This window comes from Kwoniella pini, chromosome 3 (genome assembly GCF_000512605.2).
Source record: "Kwoniella pini CBS 10737 chromosome 3, complete sequence".
In the NCBI taxonomy this organism is placed as follows: Eukaryota; Fungi; Basidiomycota; class Tremellomycetes; order Tremellales; family Cryptococcaceae; genus Kwoniella; species Kwoniella pini.
Window position 1 is genome coordinate 1,335,282 of NC_091718.1, and position 15,649 is coordinate 1,350,930.

Sequence of the window (15,649 nt, forward strand, 5' to 3'; positions counted from 1 at the left end):
ATTCATCAAGTCTAATCCCATTACATTACATTATACTTTACATTTGGATGATCATCTGCACTGCATGGTCAATTTATCCTTTTTCATATAAATATCATATCATTGCGATTGAAGTAACAAGGAAAAATCAAACTTATAAGACAAGAAAGCTAAACCGAGACATACAGCCCATATACATTCCTGTATTCAACCAAGCCTCTCACTTCCTCGCGTCTCATTTGGTTGTCTTTTTTATCAACTTCACCTCACACTTCCAAATCATATTTACATAGCTTTGACATCACTCAATTCGGGTCAACGGTGATTACTCTTTGCTTTGTATACGACTTCATCCACCTTTTTAACCTGTCGATCAAATTCAAAACGGCTGGACCGATAATATACCTATACCCATAGTCATTTCTCGTCAGTATACAGATAATATTATAAAAGCAAAATGGCTCGAGATCGTTTGGGTAATGTCGTAAGTCACTTTTTCATGTCATGAGCGCAAGATCGATGTCGAGCGTAGCGGGGAGGACAGTAGCTTCGCGGAGGGTAGACAACAAGTTCAGTGCCAAGGGTGGGACAAAGCGCTGATATCTATTTCATGAAATTTGCAGAACCGACAATACGGGTTAGTCCATTTCTCCTTCACCGTCCATGTCATCTCATAAAACTGTAGCCTCGCCGCTATGGTTGAATATCAATGACTCATATAGAATAAACTAACAGACTTATCAGTGATCAATCTAACCCTCAACCAACTTATCCACCTACGAATGGCGTAATCGCTCCTTCAAGAGCACCCAACCCATATGCTCAACAAGGTAATAACTCTTTACCAGGTGCTCAACCAGGTCAATACGCTCAATATGGTCAACAAGCTGGCGCACAAGCTGGTAACCCATACAACAACGCTTATGGTCAACAAGCTGGTGCTCAAGCAGGTAACCCATACAATAACGCTTATGGTCAACAAGAGCAATATGCTGGTGGTGGTGTAGGCGGTGCAGGTGTTGGCGGTGCCGATTTCTGGGCCGAGTTATCAACCACAAACAGTTTATTAGGTCAATTGCAAGATCAAATCGGACAAGTCAGACAAGCTCATCAGGCTAGTTTGGTGAGTAATCTTACCCTAGCACCCGCACTGGTTCCCTCCGTAAAACCCCTCCCTTCTTGATCCGCAATCTTCCTTCATCTGCTTCTTCACTAGTCCCTCAGGGCGAAGCTAATGTACATACCGCTTTGTCGCGTGTTTCAGACGTCGACCGATCCTAACGCTAGATCTTACGCATCTGAGCTGAACGAAGCCGCAAGAGACAAGAGAGAAGAAGCAAAAATCCAGATCAAGAAATTGTATAAGTTAGCTAAAGGTGATAAAGCTCAAAAAACGCAAGCTGAACGTGTGAAAGCTCAATTCCAATCTCTATTACAAGAACATCAAGTGATTGAAAAGGAGTTCAGAAAGAAAGTCAAGGATAGAGCGGAAAGACAATATAGAATCGTTAAACCTGATGCCACTGAAGAGGAAGTTAGACAAGTTACAGAAAGTGATAACCCTCAAATTTTCAGTCAAGCTGTAAGCGTCAACTTAGCTCTAAAAGGTGTCATTCACGGAATTTTACTGACAATTCTATTTTATTAGCTGCTCAGCTCGAATCGTTACGGAGATGCAAGAAATGCCTATAGAGAAGTCCAAGAACGACATGCTGAAATTCAAAAGATCGAAAAGACTCTTGTCGAACTCGCTCAAATGTTCAATGAAATGTCTATGTTGGTTGAACAGCAAGATGAGACTATTGTCAATGTTGAAACTCAAGCTCAAGGCGTTGATACGGATATCAAAGCTGGGTAAGCCTTCTTCATCCAACGAGTATGGACACACATGTTGATCTCTATTCTGTAGTTACGATCAAACTTCTAAAGCGGTTGATCACGCCAGAAAGGCTAGAAGAAAGAAGTGGATCTGTTTCTGGATCTGTGGTGAGTATATAGTTCCTTTACGATCAAATTCAAGTGCTTAGTAACTAATAACATTTTGGTCATCCCTTTACAGTCCTTATCATTGCTATTTTAGCTTTGGTATTAGGTATTTACTTTGGTACAAAGAAATAGGGCACTCAGAGTCCATAACAATTCACGACTGTTTCTCATTCTCAATTTTTCGCTCTTATATCCTTTTATTTCTCATGCCTCGGTGTGAATAATGGTCTCAAAGGTCAAGGTTCCTTAGAGGAAGGACGACCGTAGCGTTCGTCAGATTATATTTTGTGTCGGTTGGTTTATCATACTTTTAATGAATTGTTATCCGCTCAGACAGAGATGCATTACTATATGATCTAATCAATCTAATCGGGTACTTTTTACTGCATTTAAATGTCCTGATTGTGGCCCCGCATCATGCAACGTTTTTCCAATTGTGAGTAATTTGTAAAATGACAAAATGACGCGCAACCGTGCATTCAATTCGTAGTTAGTGTCTTATAGTCGTTATCATCAAGTTCAAGGTATATTTCGATGTTGACAAGCTTAGAAGGTGTTAATCAGATGAGGAGGTAAAGTGACTGACATATAGTCAATTCAACCCAACAAACATCAACAAACCAGGTAGACAACAGAATTCAAGTCTCGGTTGATAACACTTCGTGTGATCCCCTTTCAATCAACATTGTTGAAAATTAGCTTAAACACAGGTGGTCTTTGCTGTTTATTTAGTTCATTGGGTCTGAAATTGAAACTCGATCATAAACGCTTGATACGCTCGGGCAACCTACAAGCTTCAATCACCTCATTCAGCTTGTGGCGAATTTATAAATTTTGAAAGATTGGGCTCAAATCAAATTGAACGAAATGTAAGATGTATTTCCATTTTGCTCCCTTTCTTGTTCTTCTTCTCATCACTTAGCTTCAATTCAATGATCTTTCAAGCTGACTCAACGTTTACAGTAACCCAGTAGCTCTTTGTTCACTCATAGTCTCCTGATCAATCCAACCCGATGACAACAACCGCTCCTTTCCTCGTTCCTCTTCATTACTTGACCCCTCTAATCTTACTCATACCGCTCATCTCCGTCTTATTGCCAAAGCCTCAAGCGATCGAACCATTACCAGGTATACGACCTATAACAGTTCAAAAAATAACACCTCGAAAATCTCTCATCTCCACTTCTTTAGTCTTATTGTCATTTACTGCTTTTGCAGATATAATTATCTTCACTGCCGATTTACTCACTGCTAAGTCAAGAAACGAAAATGTTATACCAGATCACCTCAAAGGTTCTCAATTGGTCTCTCAAGTGATATATACATTAGGTGGCCTTGTAATTTACGGTTCTGCTTTATCAGGTGTATGGTGGAGGAATAAGTGGGAAGGAAAAGCTTTGACATTCCTTGCCCTTCTGGGATTCGGATTGGAAACACCCAACTTGGTAGGATTGGTGATCAGAGAAGTCCATGCTAGTGAGTCAGCTCATTCACATCGAAATAGGTGACGAGCTGACGAGATTTGAACCAAACTAAGGGGGCTACGATAAAATCTTTACCATCCTGTCTCTCATTCCTTCGTCTGTTCGATTACTCATCTTCCCAGTCCTATTCGTCGCTGTGATTTCTCCTCGAATAACATATGAAGCAGCGGATGAACGTTCAGGACTACTATCGGATTCACCAATAGACGGACGTATGGATGGACCTCCAACTTCTTCAGAGTACGGTACTTTCGATTCGGAATCTCAAAATCAGACTGCAGCTACCACAAACGCTCCTGGAACACCTGTACCAGGTCAAAATGGTGTCGTCACTACAACCGAAAACAATGCTTCAAAAGCAGCAACAGAAGCTAAAAAAATCAAAATAACCAAAAAATTAGGCGAAAAGAAAGAAGAGAAGAAAGAATTGACATTTAAAGAAGCTTGGCCTAAATTTAAAAGCCTTATACCTAGATTATGGCCTTCGACTGATATGAAACTTCAATTCTTCGTTATCATGACCGGAGTAATGATTGCCATTGATCGAGTTCTTACACCTTTATCTCCTATTGCAATGGGTTTTCTAGTTCGAGCTTTGACTGAGAGAAATCAACACGATACTTGGAAATGGCTAGGAACATACTTGATACTTCGACTTTTAAATTCTTATGGTATAATCAGTACAATACAACAAGCTTTCTGGATACCAGTAGTTCAATATACGGATAAAGAAATGCAATTGCTCTGTTTCAATCATTTACTGGATCTCTCTTTAGCTTATCACACTAAACGAAATACGGGCGAAGTTATGAGAATTTTGGATAAAGGTTCAGCAATCAATGAATTATTTAGAACTGTCCTATTTAGCGTTATTCCAACATTTGCAGATATAGTTATTGGATTTTCTGTTTTCATTTGGTTATTTGGTCCGATCTTAACCGGATCGGTACTTTTAATAATGATCCCTTATATCATATTCACCTATTATTCCACCAAATTCCGAAAGACAATTAGGAAAAGGTATATTGAAATGGATGTGAAGCAGCGAGGAATTGTTTCGGACGTTCTAACCAATTGGGAGAATGTCAAATATTTCACAGCAGAAAATAGGGAAGTGGAACGTTTTATGGAAGCAGTCAATAAAGTACAAGAAGTCAATTACAAGTGGACAATGGGATATCAAGCTATTTATGCTGTTCAATCCACTATGCTTACTCTTGGTTTCGCCGTTGGATCAATCATAATAGCTTACAATGTTATGAGAGGAATAGGTGATTCAGCTTTATTCGTAATTTTCGTTCAATATTATAGTTCTTTCACTTCACCTCTAAATCAATTATCGAATTTATATAGATCAATCTCAACGGATATAACGGATTCTGAAAAGATGTTGAATCTCCTTGGTGAAAAAACAGAAATTAGAGATGAACCTGATGCTACAGATTTGGTCATTACAGACGGAACAATCGAATTTGAAAATGTATCATTTTCGTATGATGGGAAAGCAGAAGCATTAAAAAATGTTAGTTTCAAATTAGGTAAAGGTGAATCAATGGCTTTAGTAGGAGAAACTGGATCTGGAAAATCAACAATTTTGAGATTACTTTATAGATTTTATAATGTTACAGGAGGAAGAATTTTGATTGATGGTCAAGATATATCAAAAGTTAAACAACAATCTCTGAGATATGCCATTGGTATTGTACCTCAGGATTCAGTACTTTGGAATGATACTATCGGAGCGAATATTGCATATGGTAAACCTGATGCTACGGATGAAGAGATTATCCAAGCTGCGATAAGTGGGAAATTGCATGATAAGATCATGAATTTCGATGAAGGTTATGATACGATAGTTGGAGAACGTGGAGTGAGATTGTCAGGTGGTGAAAAACAGAGAGTTAGCTTAAGTAGAATGTTCCTTAAAAGTCCTGCTATCTTGGTGAGCTCTATTTCGCATCGGTTGCAATGATATTCGATGGGATGAGCTGATTAGCATGATGTAGGTCCTTGATGAAGCTACTTCTGCACTTGATACTGAAACCGAAAGGGAAATTCAGAAATCTCTTGCTGCTTTGGTATGTTCCAACTGCTCGCATATTACTAACTTGATGCTGATGAAAAATATCTTATATAGGCAAAAGGCAGAAGTTCACTCTCGATCGCTCATAGGTTGTCAACTATCATCAACTCTGATAAGATCGTCGTGATGAAGAATGGTGAAATCGTGGAAATCGGTGGTTACAAAGATTTGGTAGGCAGAAACGGTGCTTTTGCTAAAATGTAAGTCCTTGCTCTCGGTCTCGAGTTTTTTGTGTGATTACTGAACCGCCTTTCGTGTATACAGGTGGAAGAGACAAATCTATACCGAAGCTGAATTACTGGAAGATGAAGATGTCGAAAAAGTCGCTACTACTCTACCTAATGCTGAAAAGTTCCGACGAGCGCACGAGGGGCAAACGAAAGATAGTGATGATGATGACTATGATGTAAACGCTGAGAAGCCCGCACTTAGCGAGGGATCCACCTCGACCATCACAAATGGCAATGGTAAGGAGAAAGAAAAAGAAAAGGAATTCCCAGCTTTGATAGACCTGACTCATGATGGTGATGCCAAGGAGGACGACCATTCAACACAAGGGTTCACCGTTGACGCACCACCACCCATCATTGAAGACCCGTCAAATGCGTCTTTCGCAGATGCTGTCAAGTTGTCCTCCAATGCTGATACTGATACTGCTGCTGCTGCTGCTGCTGCACCTGCTCCTCAAAGCCTCGATCAAGAGCCAATTAAACAACAACACGACGTCACCGGACAAAGTACACCAGAAGTCAACGAACTCAATAGCGCTGCCACTGGTCCATCGTCCGTAGTTGAAGTCCAAGATCCTATGGCTACTGCTGTGATCACCGAAATGAGAACTACCAATGATCCTATCGCAAATTCAACAGCAGAAGCCAATCCTGAAATATTACCTCAACCTGAGACAGTGGAAGATATTCCATCCGTACCATTCCCTTCATCGCCATCTGTTCGTAAAGAATCAATCGTGACTAATAGTACAGCTTCGCCAAGACAATCTATCGATCAATCACCTACGAAATCTTTATCTTTAGCATCACCTCAATCACCTAATGTACCTTTCCCTTCGAGTGCATCTAAACCTGTAAACACGAAAAGATGGTCAACAATGTCAGCCTCACCATCTGTAGCATCTGCATTATCTTCTCAAGGTGAAGGGTCAATTCCAACAGGAAGTTCACCTTCTAAATCGGAAACTCCAAGCGCAGATAAAGGAGATAAAAGGAGAAAAAGATTAAGTTCTATAAAAGGTTTTGTTAGACGTATAAGTGATCAAGGTGGATTAACAAGAAGTAATTCATCAGGATTAAAATCTCCTTTATCAGAAGATTTACCTTCTATACCTTCTCAAGAACATACAAATGAACAAACTCCTTTAATTGGTTCTGGTTCTTCTCAAATTCAAGGTGCACAAAGAGAAAGAAGAGTTAGTACACATGGAAATGGTGATGATGTGAAAAAGCTAAATAAGAAGAAGAAGAAACATGGTAAGCATTAGGCCGGTGGTAATATTGAATAGGGACAGGTAGATCCTGATTGTGTATGATCATCGAACCAAATCACGTGAATCAGTAGATTAGAGAGGTTTGTCATTCATATCTTGGTTTGTATATATATATTCTTGAATCAGAACTGGATCTTGTCATATTGCTTTTACTCATTTGCCATCATTCGCATGCTTACTCTATATCAGTATTATTGTTTATTGATAATATTTGTGTATCTATTCTATGTAATGCATTTAATTTTTTTCTATATGCTATATGAGTTTTATCTATTGCTTGGCGTTGTTTCCATTCTCGCAAAAGCTTTTGTGGGATTTGTGTTGTGGTTTTGTTATTCTGGGAATTAATGTTTTTATCCTTCACTTCTTCCTCATATTTTAAATACTATCACATCCAAATGTTTTTTTAACTTTCCATGCAGTGACTCTAACACCAATTGTAAGTGCTAAAAGACAACTAAAATCAATAATTAAAAGAGTAATTCCAGAAAGCATAAATCTAGGTGCAAAAACTTTCCAAACCATTAAATGTCTTCTTAAATAAGAAGAAAATAAACAATTTGAAAAAGTAATAAAATTATGATAAATTAAAAAACCTAAAAAAAATTGTAAATTATGATTTATTAAAGGAATTTTTAAAAAAGGTTTAGGTGAAATATTCCAAAAAGATAATAAAGGAATTGAAAAACTTGAAATTATAAAAAAACCAAAAGTATTTAAAATTAAAAAAAAAGGTGAAAATGGATATTGAACAAAATTAAATCCAATAAAAGCAGATTTCCATTGAATTGTTTGAAAAACAGCTTGATGTCCTGTTGAAAAAAAACCTAAAAATCCAATTAAAATTAATGGAATTAAATTTGTAAAAATTGGTTTAACAATAATTGAATTTGAATTTAATTCATTTTCATCAAAAGATCCAGGTGAATTAGAAAGTGAAAATTGATTTTTTAAAATTATTTCGTCACGTCTTGTATCAATTAATTCTAAATAAATCAAAATTGAAATTAATAATAAAGATAAAGTTAATTGACCCATAGGTTGATTTGTTAAATGAATTAAACAAAAAGGAATTAATAAAAATAATAAATAAGTTGATCCAAAAGAATTTGCAAATCCTAAAATTTTAACTTCTTCTTTATTATTTTCTTGATTTATAATTTTTTCACCAATTTTTATACATAAAGGTGAAATAAACCAAATGTAAGGTAATGCACCTAAAATCGTACCAATTGAAAATCTTGCAATCCATAATTTCAAAAAATTTGCAGTTGTTAAAGCTGATTCTGATAATCCTATACTTTCACTATTTGTTTCAAGATATTCTAATCCCCAATAAATTGCATTTGATAATAATACACCTCTGAATAGATAACCTAAGAAAAAAGGTGCTGGTCCAGCAAGTGATTTTGATCTTGTCAGAGTTATACCTATTGCTCTAGGTAAGATGTTAAGAGCAAGGGGAATTGTTGCTAATACTACCCATCTAGGAGCTACGGGAGTACTTCCTGAGAAAAAGGTAACTCGACAATAAGGTTGTTGTTCTTCCCTGCATACTGTTACTGTAGCAACCAAACGTATGACAACGATCAAAGCAAGCGACAACCCAATGATTCGTAGTCGCATTTCGGCCGTTGGAGCAGAAAGAGCTTTGATGAGATAGATAATTGGAATAGTAGTCAAAAGGAAGAGGACGACTCGGTCTTCCCACATGATGAATGAATTTGAGGCGAATGAGAGCGAATGAGCAACTAAAAGCAAAGGTCCAATGGACCTATTGATATTGAATGATTGAGGGATTGAGACTTTGAGGAACAGAGGGAAGATAATGATGATCTCGGAGATTATCGCAGCCGTGGTGATGAAAACCTTGATAGCTGTTAATGGATTGGCAGTGTATATACCTGCCAGTGTACCGACAATCGATCCGGCGATGCCTGAAGCGGTAAATGATGTTTCGAGAGCAAGTCGAGCGTATACATCCCAATTGATACCATTGTTCCTGACTCCGACGTAGAGCGCGACGAGTGTGAAGGCGCTCAAACCCAGAATCAATGATCCAACAAGGATCAGAGGAAGAGAAAATTGAGCCCATAAAGCCCTTAAGTGTCGGAGAGCCAGCAAAGCATAATGTCGATGAGTATTGATAGATTTTTCTGGCGAATTTGTCGAGTCGACAGTAGCTCTAGCTTTGTCCCATGCGGTCTTTAGAGATTGTTTCAAAGATTCGTCACCGTAAGCTTCAAGATATCGGTCGATTTGTTCCGCGTTATTCCTCGTTGCAGCTTCTAAAACCTTGAGATCTCTGGAGAAACATTCTGGAATGACAGAACCTAGGTTGTTATAGGGGATGGGAACACCTAGAAGGAGAGATAATGTAGGAACAATGTCGATTTGGTTTATATGTCTCAAGGGCGTTTCGGACCCTGGGAAAGTATATTCCGGCCACGTCTCCGTAATAGTCTTGTCAAGCTTTCTGGCAGCTTTTAAGGGTGTCGATTTTGAGTAAAGCCACATAGCAGAAGAAGTCTCCAATTCAGCATCACCACCATGATTTCCTTTATCATCCATTCCATGATCACCTAATACGACTAACAAAGTTTGGTCATCCAACATCTCTACCACTCTTCTAAGGACTCGATCCATTTGCGCCAACTTGGATCGCATAGTATCTCGATTTGGTCCTACTCTATGTCCGACATGATCTACACCCAAGAAATGTCCTATCAATACATCCCATTTAGACTGATTCGCCGGTACGAGGTAAGGGAAGATATGTTCGACAACTCCGTCATCAACACTGTGTAGATCTTCCACGTTGAATGAATCGTAAGGGTGAGAAAGGTCAAAAGAGTCTGGAAAAAGGTTGACCCAGGTATCATCGCCCATAAATCCAAGGGTTTTATTATGAGCTAACAATTGCGAAATCAGAGAATCTTCCTCAATAGCTGTAGAAGCGAAGTTTGAAGAGATATCGATAAAAGTGGGTAAAGAACCTGTTGTTATGCCTTTGATCCTTTGCATAGTTGAAGTAGGTGGATCAGAGAACGAGTTGAAGATCAGAGAATGATCGGGTTGAGATAGGGAAAGCTCGGAAGGGAGGGTGAGAACACCATGATGATAGGGTGATTTCTGTTGTGGGTAATGAGGAGAAATGAAATCGGTTCGTAAGGCGTCGATGATGATTATCACAGCCTTTGAATGTGTTGCAGGTACAGGAGCCAAATTTTCAGGAGTATAAGGTGGTGAAACGTGAGGAATGGTTAGTCGAGTAAGAAGAAACCCTTTAGTGAATATGTATAGACCAATGACATGTAAGGCAGTGATGTAGAGTAGAATGAGTGTCGCAAGGTTTGTTCGTGATAAGTTACGCAGCCATGACGTCGAACGAGATACTTTTGTAGTTGGACCTTCTATCACTGAAGGCCTATTCGCCTGTGGTTGAGGTGAGCCAGTCATCTATTTGGTGTTGCGACTGATTAGTTGTAATCCAGGTAATGATCATAAGCATCCGAAATGCTTACCTGTTCACGGCGACCTTCCTGAACGGACGAATTTTGGCTCAGTCTCTCTCAAAATTTTCAAATAGGTATCAGATGTCCAAATTAGAGTCGTATCTGTCCTTTGATACAGCTCGAAAACGGAAATGAATCAATCCTAGCGAAATGAACAATAATCAGAGAAACATAGAACTTTTTTGAAAGCGTCAGTAATTAACTACGTGGATTGAAATTGAGATTGAAATTGAAATTGGTGACCGACGGTGCCTGATAGTTTGACGTGATTATTCTTAGGAGTACTACAGTGAGTAATAAATATCATTCACTCGGTCCGGCGCTTGGCAAGCTACTGTATTAAGAATCTTCTCCTTCTATCTGTTTCTGCCTCATCTATCTTCTTTAATCTTTATCAGATCGTATCGGATAAAAGAAAGTCAATATGGCAGGAAGAGCAGGACAAGCTCAAGCTCCTGCAGCTCCGGCGCAACAGCCAGGAGCAAATGATAAGATTTGGGGAGTACTTCGTTCCGTAGCCATGTTTGTCGCTGTTCAAGCTGGTAAGCTATCTCCCTACATTCACCCCGGATCTGAGTGCAGCTAATCGTTGCACTATCATTCTCAGCTATGAAGTATGGAATGAATTACGTGAGCTCTCTGTGACCGTGGGGGAAGAAGAAGCTGACGAAAAGATGTCTGGAAGATGGGAATGAATAGCAAAAGTCCAACACCCCCCGTTCCTGTACCATCCGGTACAGACGGAGCAGCAGCATCGTCACCTGCACCAGTCGACACCTCCCAATCAGCCGTGGTCAATGCTGTTCCCGCTTGGGACCTTGGTACTCCTCTTTCCATGCTATTGTATACTTCTACTTCTCCCGGAGGACTTGATGTCAATCTTGATAAACCTCTCGTTCAATGGGACGGTTTGACTTACGGAGGATGGAAGGATGAACGAGAAGCGGACCTGGTCTTGGATGTGCCGGAAAGTGTATGGGCTCATAATGGATCTTGGTATATGGATATCATTCTTGTAAAGGGCGGTGGTTTGCCCAAACAAGCGGGCCTCGGTAACATATCGGCTTTCAGGAAGCGTGCGTTACTACCCTTATTACTTTGTAATATCTCCTTTTACTGACTTGTTTTACCGTACTTCAGAATTAACTCGGTACTTGCCCAAACGAAGAATCAGGAAAGAGAAGAAATTGATTGGTAACAAAGATCAAGTGGAAGATGAAGTAGAAGAGCCTGAACCCACTGGCCCACCACCTATCGTTGCTCACTGGTCTAACAACCTGACTCTTACAATCGTTTCTTCAGGAGGAGAAGTCGCCGCGAACCAACTATCACCAGTTGCAGCTCCTTTCTACACTTTCCAACCTAATCCAAATGGTCCAGGTAAAGTCTATTCTCCACCAATTTATCCAAACGATTTCTGGATTATGAAAGAATCACTTTATCAAATTAACGAAACTACCAAATCACTCCCACTTCATGTGACTTATAGTGCTATTTCTTCTATGAAATTCAACATCTTTAGTTCGATGACCGCTTCTTTCGAACAGGCTGCCTCTCAACAAGGTGCAGGAACTGGAATGGAATTTGATGAGATCAAACGAACCTTGATCGAAACTAGTCCTTGGTTGTTGATTACCACTGCTATTGTCACTCTCCTTCACACCGTGTTCGAATTCCTTGCCTTCTCAAGCGATGTCTCTCACTGGAGAAAGAAGGATAAGGATCTTGTGGGAGTTTCATTGAACACCATCTTGACCAACTGTTTTGTCCAATTGGTCATTTTGCTCTATCTCCAAGATAGCTCTGAGGAGACTTCTTTCATGATTCTGTTCGGACAAGGAATGTGAGTGCTTCGTTTGTCCGCATTTCTATCTATGTGAGCTTCAGACCAGCTGATTTGCTGTTATAGCGGTCTGCTCATTGAAGCCTGGAAGATCACGAAGGGTAAGCGACGTTTCCAAGAAACTGTAGTCGTGTAATAGCTGACGCAACGAAATTAGTGACCAACGTTCGAATTAGACCTGCTCCTAATTCCATCTTTGGCTACTCACTGCAGTTCGAAGGTAAGTCAATGCATTTACGCCTACTGGAGTGACGACGCTGACCCGATTCGGTAGACAAAAGACAATTGTCTGAGGACGAAAAGAAGACCCAAGAATATGATGCTCTCGCTTTTAGACTGGTCTCTTACGCTGCTATTCCTCTTTTAGCAGGTTACACCGGCTACTCACGTGAGTCGGATAGAATCAACCAAAGCTATGTGGGCGAGCTGACGATAAACGCTCATTCACAGTGCTTTACCAGTATGTTTGACGTACACATTTCAAGTCATGATAAGTACTCAGCTGATGCGTCTCCTAGAACCCACCGAGGCTGGTACTCCTTCATTGTCTCGACCTTGGCTCAAGCCATCTACATGTTTGGTTTCGTGCAACTCGTTCCTCAATTGATCATCAACTATAAGTTGAAGAGTGTAGCTCACATGCCGTAAGTAAAATTGCTCTTGGTAGCAGAGGAACTGCGCTGATGGTTGGGCTCGCAGAATGAAAGCTATGATGTACAAGACTCGTGAGTTTTGCTTGAACCGCTGATAGTGGACAACAGTATGCTGATTTGGTCCCACAGTGTCCACCGTCGTAGACGATTTCTTCGCTTTCTGTATCAGAATGCCTTGGTTACATAGATTGGCCTGTTTCCGGTATGTCTATTGCCCGACCACTTACGTGAAATAAGATATACCACTAATATATTTGAACAACTTTCAGAGACGACGTTGTCTTTTTGATCTTGATATACCAAAGATGGATCTACCGGGTCGACTATTCTCGAATCAACGAATATGGTCAAGTCAATGAAGGTATGGTGGAGGATGTAGGCAAACCTGGTGAGGAAAAGGAGACCAAGAAGACCAAGTAGTAACAAACAGGACAGGATAGGGAGGGAGACCGAAAAGCGGAGGCAGAATGTGATAAAGGGTAGAAGATAAGGCTGAGCGGATGATGTAAGTCTTATCGAAGAATCAAAAAACAAAGGATGTCTTTAGAGGTGAATATGCTCATCAACGCGGGATTACTGAGTGAGGTTCAGGTGATCTGGCAAATTGGTAATGGCGATGCATTCTTGATAGACGCTCTGGTTACGCGGCATTTCTGCGATTCTATTATGAATGCATGCTCTGATATTATCACCTTATCTGAATACGCATCCTACCTATTGCTCCTTATTTACCATCTCTACTTTTCTTAAAATCTTCTATCCATTTCTTCTCAACTGGACCTTTAGGTAAAACAATGAAACTCAAAAGACCATCTCGAAGTACAATTCCATCTTTCTTTATATCATTTGTAGCTTCTCTTTTAGCTTTATAAATAATTTCACGTAATGTTAATTCTTTTCCAACTTTTAATAATCTTTTTTCAAAAGTTTCAACATAAATAACTAAATTATCAATAAAATATTCTTTTTTTAAATCCCATTCTGTAAAAGGTATTTTAGATGTTGATTGAGATGATTTTGGAAACATAATATTTAATTGATCCAAAAAAGAAGTATTTTCTTGAAAATTTGAGATAAAATCAGATTGACTATATTGAGGATATAATAAAAAAACAGGAAATACTAAAGATGTCATATTTTCTAATTTTGATTTATATTCTTCTTCATCTTCTTCTTCTTCTTTTTTAATTGGAATTTCATCTAAATCAAAATGAATTGGAGTTGGATTATCAGGTGGATTATTAGTTTTAAGATTAATTAATCCTCTTGAATTTATAGATTTTATTAAAGAATTATTTAAAATTTTCTTTTCTTTTAATTTTTTAAATCTTTCTTGTTCTTTATAAATTCCTTTTGATACTTTATCTTTTAAATTTTCCCATAATTTTTCATCATCTTCATTTGGAGGAATTTGTAAAAGAATAATTTGAGATCTTTGAATTACATCTAAAGCTTCTTTCCACCTTTCTAAAGCTATTAAACTAATTGTTGTTCTATACATACTTTTAATTAAAGCTTTATCACTTATTAAACCTTTTGATGTATATAAAGCTATTATAATTGATGTATCTTTTAAAACAGATCTATAATTCTTTAATAATAAATTACTTTGTGCTCTATTGTTTAATAATGAAATTTTAAGTGTTATATCTTTTGGATTTGAATCAATTCCTGATGTATAAGCTTTTATAGCTTCTGAATATGATTTTTGAACATGTAATTCATTTCCGTGATTTTTAAAATTGGTAGCAATCTCTGAACATGGATCGTAATTAGCATTTTAAGCATAATGAACGATGGGAAAATATGATATATTTTCAAAAGTATCCTCTACTTTTCACTCATTTTAATTTACAATCTTTTCACAATTCCCCTTGAATCCACAAATTCCTCTCATAATGATTTTGGTCAAAAATTTAAAAGGTAAATCCCACTCACCATCACCTTCACCTTCAAAAACCAATGTTCTAAGGGCTTCAAGCACATCATTTGATTCACCATCTTTAGGAGTTTCTTTCATGAAAATTGGAGTACTTTCCAAAATAGCTTCAAAATCTTTATATCCATATTCTTTCTTTTTTTCAGGTCCTGATGATCCTGAAGGTACAGATCCTGAAGCTGATACTGAAGAATAATGTGCTAGAAGTGTATCTAATGGATCTTGAGGTTGTTGACTCGAATCAGACATATTGTATATTTATCCAAATTGAAATTTAGTCTAACAATCTGTCGTATCTTTGTTTGACCGCTTAATTTGTGATTGCTGCAGGTTCACGATGATTGAAGATATCCTTACCAAATCGGTTGCTGCTCCTATATTGTCTTTATTGTACTATGAATCATCGAAGAAAACATGCAAACATAAAAGGGACATTTGCAGTAGTTAAAAGATAATTTTTACCGGTCAACCTCCACTCCAATTTATTTGTTGACCATTGTGCAAGATTCAAACGATATGGTGTTTCTCAATTTGCTCAAACAGCTCAACAACGTGCAATGTGCATTCAAAGCTCGAACCAAAATGTACAACTCAAGTAAGTACAATACTTGATGGAGTCTGACTGAATTACTAATGCGATACATATATAGTAGATACACATTA

General features: G+C 38.4%; 5 protein-coding genes across 5 annotated transcripts; 3 read left to right on the forward strand and 2 right to left on the reverse strand.

The window, feature by feature from the left end:
* Nucleotides 1–436: 436 nt before the first annotated feature.
* On the forward strand, nt 437–2,097 carry I206_102693 (uncharacterized protein; the record flags this gene model as incomplete). Its single annotated transcript, XM_019154800.2, has 7 exons — nt 437–463; nt 603–616; nt 724–1,102; nt 1,244–1,561; nt 1,628–1,833; nt 1,889–1,965; nt 2,039–2,097. The coding sequence occupies 7 exons, from the start codon at nt 437–439 to the stop codon at nt 2,095–2,097; spliced, it is 1,080 nt and encodes a 359-aa protein (XP_019012203.2).
* An 881-nt stretch (nt 2,098–2,978) lies between these two features.
* I206_102694 (uncharacterized protein) lies at nt 2,979–7,030 on the forward strand (the record flags this gene model as incomplete). Its single annotated transcript, XM_019154801.1, has 5 exons — nt 2,979–3,441; nt 3,503–5,391; nt 5,456–5,527; nt 5,587–5,732; nt 5,797–7,030. 5 exons carry the CDS (start codon nt 2,979–2,981, stop codon nt 7,028–7,030), a joined length of 3,804 nt encoding a protein of 1,267 aa, XP_019012204.1.
* Nucleotides 7,031–7,414: 384 nt separating this feature from the next.
* On the reverse strand, nt 7,415–10,495 carry I206_102695 (uncharacterized protein; the record flags this gene model as incomplete). The annotated part of the gene is made up of 1 exon (XM_019154802.1): nt 7,415–10,495. One exon carries the CDS (start codon nt 10,493–10,495, stop codon nt 7,415–7,417), a length of 3,081 nt encoding a protein of 1,026 aa, XP_019012205.1.
* Nucleotides 10,496–10,975: 480 nt separating this feature from the next.
* I206_102696 (uncharacterized protein) lies at nt 10,976–13,467 on the forward strand (the record flags this gene model as incomplete). The annotated part of the gene is made up of 11 exons (XM_019154803.1): nt 10,976–11,093; nt 11,159–11,181; nt 11,237–11,627; nt 11,692–12,394; nt 12,461–12,495; nt 12,552–12,614; nt 12,669–12,782; nt 12,897–13,038; nt 13,094–13,119; nt 13,177–13,249; nt 13,317–13,467. 11 exons carry the CDS (start codon nt 10,976–10,978, stop codon nt 13,465–13,467), a joined length of 1,839 nt encoding a protein of 612 aa, XP_019012206.1.
* A 304-nt stretch (nt 13,468–13,771) lies between these two features.
* I206_102697 (uncharacterized protein) lies at nt 13,772–15,235 on the reverse strand (the record flags this gene model as incomplete). The annotated part of the gene is made up of 2 exons (XM_019154804.1): nt 13,772–14,802; nt 14,986–15,235. The coding sequence occupies 2 exons, from the start codon at nt 15,233–15,235 to the stop codon at nt 13,772–13,774; spliced, it is 1,281 nt and encodes a 426-aa protein (XP_019012207.1).
* Nucleotides 15,236–15,649: the final 414 nt, after the last annotated feature.